The following is a 4,426-nucleotide window of genomic DNA, read 5'->3' on the forward strand; positions in this document are numbered from 1 at the left end:
GCTGGCATCATTCTTGAAGTCACTTCTTTGCGTAAGGCTCCAGGCAGCAGGCTGCTGCTGCCACCAAATTAAGCACAAATAGAGGGTGTTTGTAGCCATAGGGATGAAAGGACAGACCTACTGCTCATTTCCACCTCCACCGATCATTTGGCGCGCACATTTACACTTCGACAATACCCTCAAATACAGCACTCTAAGAAGTACGCGTGAGAGGACTACATTGAGACGAATTTGCTGCCAGAACTTGTTGCCTGTGAGGCGCAAGTAGTAAAAATAAGAAACATGGTCAGCGCATCCCGTAGGTAGCGGGCCATAAAGTAACTTTGCCGACGTCGCAAGGTATCGTATTAGCTGTTCTTCAACTGCACCCACCTGTCATCACATCGGCACAGATGTGGCGAGAGTTGTGGTTCCCTCGTTATGGCAAAGCTGTCTCATCGTTGTCACTGCAACGACGATCATGGCGTGTCGTTCGGCAAGCGTAACCATACCCCCGACTACCACTGCTACCGTGGTCTGGACCACTCCGAAGGAAAGAGAGAAAGAAAGAAGGAGAGAAGGAAAGGACGATCATCATCGCGTTCAAACATAGTAGGCCAAGGTGATGAGAGCTGAACGGTGGTGGACTGTGAGGGCAGCAGTAGAGTCAGTGCGTTTAGTAATCCGGTCGATGCAATTCAGCGCTGTTGTTGCCATTTGTCATCACCTAGTTTCCTGCTCAGCCGCACGGCAGTGGAGGCGTATTGTGCATTGCCACCACAACTAACTGATATGCGGTGAAAATGTACTCACAAATGTCTCATCGTGGTGCCTCCTCTTCTTCTTCTCCTTCTTCCCTCAGATATTATTTCCCGTCTGCTTTTTTGGCTAATTGAGGCGGCCATGAAATGAAGCAAGCAATGCTGCTTGCTGCCGCAGGCGTTAGATGGTGGGTGCAGCATTACAGTGTCCGAAGAGGGGGGGGGGCGGGGAGCATTGCTTGTTTGCCAATATAAAAGCCTGCCTTCCTCTCTCTGTCCGTTTCCACCACTTCCTTCCACTTGCCAGTATCGGCATTTTAAGTGTCACAGTGTGGAAGTCAACTGCTTTGCCCCATGCGGGACAGGACTTCTAATTAATTGTTGTGTATGTAGTGGCATGTATCTGTCCACCAGCTCATGCGATTGCTACCTTGCGTTGGTGTACTATGCAGTATGTTGTTAGTGGTGGGGACGTTCTCCATGGAGATGGGTCGAAATTCGACTGGTGGTGACACGATGCGTGTGATGTGATCCTTCTCCCAACTGTAGGTAGTAGAATTGTGGGCAGAAATGCGCAGTCGCATTCCTGCCTGTCACTGCTGAGGGAGGGGAGGGGAGAGGGCGTGTTTCCCTCAGTGGCCCCACATTCAAACCTCCTTCCTCAGCTCCAAAGTTGCTCTTTTTTACCAACACCTTGTGCATTCGCAATCACAAAGATGTGCAGGAAGAAGCTCCTACAGTCCGAGAGCACGTGAGCGAAGTTTAACAACGCCGAAAACTAAATTGATGGGCTTTTGGGTTGTAAGGCAACTTACAGTAGAAGGGATGCCCTTTATTAGTTTACCTGACCTTTCCCTCTACTCCTTTCCTGCTTCGCATTCTAATATCACGTATTGTGACTTTGAACTCTCCTGCGTTGGGGCCAGTTATGCCCTTTGTTTGGTATCCTGACCTCTCTTTTGCCGCGATGCTGGACATATTGCTAGCACTTTGGGTAAATTAACCCTTTCTTGGAATGCTTAGGTATACCAACATAAGCAAGTTTATTTTCCTTTTGTTTCGGTTTCTCCTGCGGAGTCCGCCTATTTATTCATGGTGCGATCAGTTTTACATTCTCCCCTACTTCTTGCACTTATATTGTAGATTTTGGCTTCTTATGTCCTCTAATCATCATTAATGTATCTACTATATTTGTCTGATCTTCTGACTGACTCAAATGTGTTTTAGTAAACCTTGTATTTAGTTTATTTTCCTTTGGTTGCCACAAATGCCTATAATTTTGCCTTTTTTGGGTAATCTGATATTCGGCAACCTGAGCTAAATATAAGCAGACATTTTTTGCCAAATTTGACAATAGGGTATTTGAAGGCGGCATAATTAGCCCTCTTTACGTACATTGAAACAAATATTCCGAAATATATTGTCAACTACTTGTTCCTCTTTGTTTAGAATTACCAAACAACATTTTTTAGTTTTATTATAAAATAATTTCTATACTAATAAAACTACAACTTAGTTTTGTCTCGTTCTCCTCATATTCATTTAGCATTTTATTTTGTTTATATCGTTTCCTCTAAGCCGATTGGCTACCTCTTATTATTTCGCTTTTAGCTTTTAATGCGTTTTGGTCTTTGTATTTTCGCTGAAATCTTGGTTAAAAAGGCCCTTGCTGGTGAAAAGAAAGGAGGATTCTCAAGTTTTTTGGCTTTAGTTGGTGCTAGTGACAATCCAAAACCATAAGCAGGTAGGATTTAATTTCTTTTTTGCGATGTATCTAATAGGCTTCGACTGATATCTGAAGAACACAGCGTTTGAAATTGAGCTATGTTGTTACCCTGTTCTGTTCCCAGGTAAAAATGCGTTTCAATTCGTGAGTTATTGTTATACCTTTTGTGCCTTAACTGTTGCAGTGTCTTTTTCCAACTATTTCGTGACAGTCGTTTTATATAATTTTTTATGCTATCCATTTTTGTAGTGTGTGGCGTGATTTGCGGACGTGGAAACAGCTTCAGTATCGTTCCAAGGGGGAACTTGAATATACTCTTCTCCGTCGGTGAGCTGAATGGCGTCTTCTGCAACTTCAACAGTCGCGATTTGAGCAAGCACAAACATGCAGTTCGGGCTAACATTAGATTAAGTGTTGATCCACCGATTTGACTCATAAGGTTATCGCATAACTTCACCGTGATTGGGGCCCTTTGTCTCCATTTCATTCCGTTTTCACAGGTACGGGAATGTTTTTTAGGTTGGAATTCGTTGGTACGGGTGTCGCGTGCGGAATTCTATCACAGGAAAGGGAGACAAATGCGCGCAAGCAATGTAGCATGCTGCCTGTATTGTCTTCGAGTCTGCCAAATCAAGCGTACACGGTGATATAAGTATGTACATCTACAGTGCATTACATATTACATGTTTTAAGATTATTTACTTTGGTGATCTATGCCCTCTGGCTGTTGGGTGTGGTTTTTTGTGTATACAGGCGATATTAGCGATTCATGGTGTGGGATTGGTACACGGGCGACCTGAGACTAACTGTACCTTCACTGGCTCCACTTCCTACCTCCTCGTTTCTTACGTCGTCCACTCGTTTGCTTCCGTAAATGCTCACCGGCGATGTTTCGCTGCCACTGCTGGTTGGCTAGGTGCCCTCACGCAGCACAGGTACTTGGTAAATGTTGGCAGTCCTGATTCTTGTGCTCATTCGCATTCATTCGTGACATCGTCTGAGTTAATGGATTCTTGTAATGCACCACGCCACTTGTGATCATTTTTATTTGGTGAAAGGAATAACCGGTGTGCGTTTGCTCAGTACTTGCAGCATTGTTGTCCTAGCTAATGAATGGGGAAAGGTTGTGTGACTGGTTGCGGCGCGTATGTGCGTAGTATCTTTAATGGTTACGAGTGGGATTTGTTGTTGCTGTTGTTGGCGTTGTTGGGATCTTTAATTCAAACTATGCTGGAGCTACTGCTACCGATGAATAAAGCACAGTAGATGTTGATTGATTGTGATGCGGTAAGTTGCGTCAAAACCTTCGTAACTGTCTTTGTTGAAATAAATTTCTTACCTCCAAACAATCCTTCCTCTTCTTGTAACTTGTTTGGTAATTTAGGCGTGGTACGACTGTATGCCGGACAATTTTGTCAGTTCCTTTGTCAGCTTACGTGATGCTGTTGGTAGAGGAAGGAGCAGCGAGTGCACAGGTGACACTTGTTTGTGTGGATATGACTGTGTTTAGTGCTCTTCGTGTGACGGATCGAACCGTATGCATCTGTTGTTATCAGAAGAAGGAGAAGAAGAAGTTTCTTGGCACGATTGCCTCCAAGGGATGGCAGCTTCATGCCGAGTGCCATGTAGACGGCACACGAATCGCCTTAGCGCGTTCGCTTCCCCTACTATCTTGATGTAGTAGTCTCTGTGTCACCTTAACCCTCGCTCCCTCTCTTCAGTGAGAGGTCATTGGCCTTGACTTTGTTACTACTACTGTTATTATTTGTTTTGGGGAGCGGCTGAGAGTTGATTGATGAGTCGCGGTGAGGGAGATTGGTTCGGTTTTAATCCCATTCACATTTTCATATGCTGGCAAGCACTAGGATTTGTTTCTTTGTTTACTTATTTATTTACACACTTTTTGGCCAGTACGGTTGTTTAGTTATTTGACTAGTAAGGGTTTAGGTGGACATACGAG

The 4,426-nt window shown here is 44.4% G+C and overlaps 1 protein-coding gene across 1 annotated transcript; it reads right to left on the reverse strand. All coding sequences in view use genetic code 11, as the record gives it.

Moving 5' to 3' along the window:
* Positions 1-2,491: 2,491 nt before the first annotated feature.
* EGR_10844 (hypothetical protein) lies at positions 2,492-2,707 on the reverse strand (the record flags this gene model as incomplete). Its single annotated transcript, XM_024500093.1, has 1 exon — positions 2,492-2,707. One exon carries the CDS (start codon positions 2,705-2,707, stop codon positions 2,492-2,494), a length of 216 nt encoding a protein of 71 aa, XP_024345489.1.
* Between the last annotated feature and the right edge of the window lie 1,719 nt (positions 2,708-4,426).

The sequence above is a fragment of the Echinococcus granulosus genome (assembly GCF_000524195.1).
Source record: "Echinococcus granulosus chromosome Unknown EG_S00282, whole genome shotgun sequence".
Lineage (NCBI taxonomy): Eukaryota > Metazoa > Platyhelminthes > Cestoda > Cyclophyllidea > Taeniidae > Echinococcus > Echinococcus granulosus.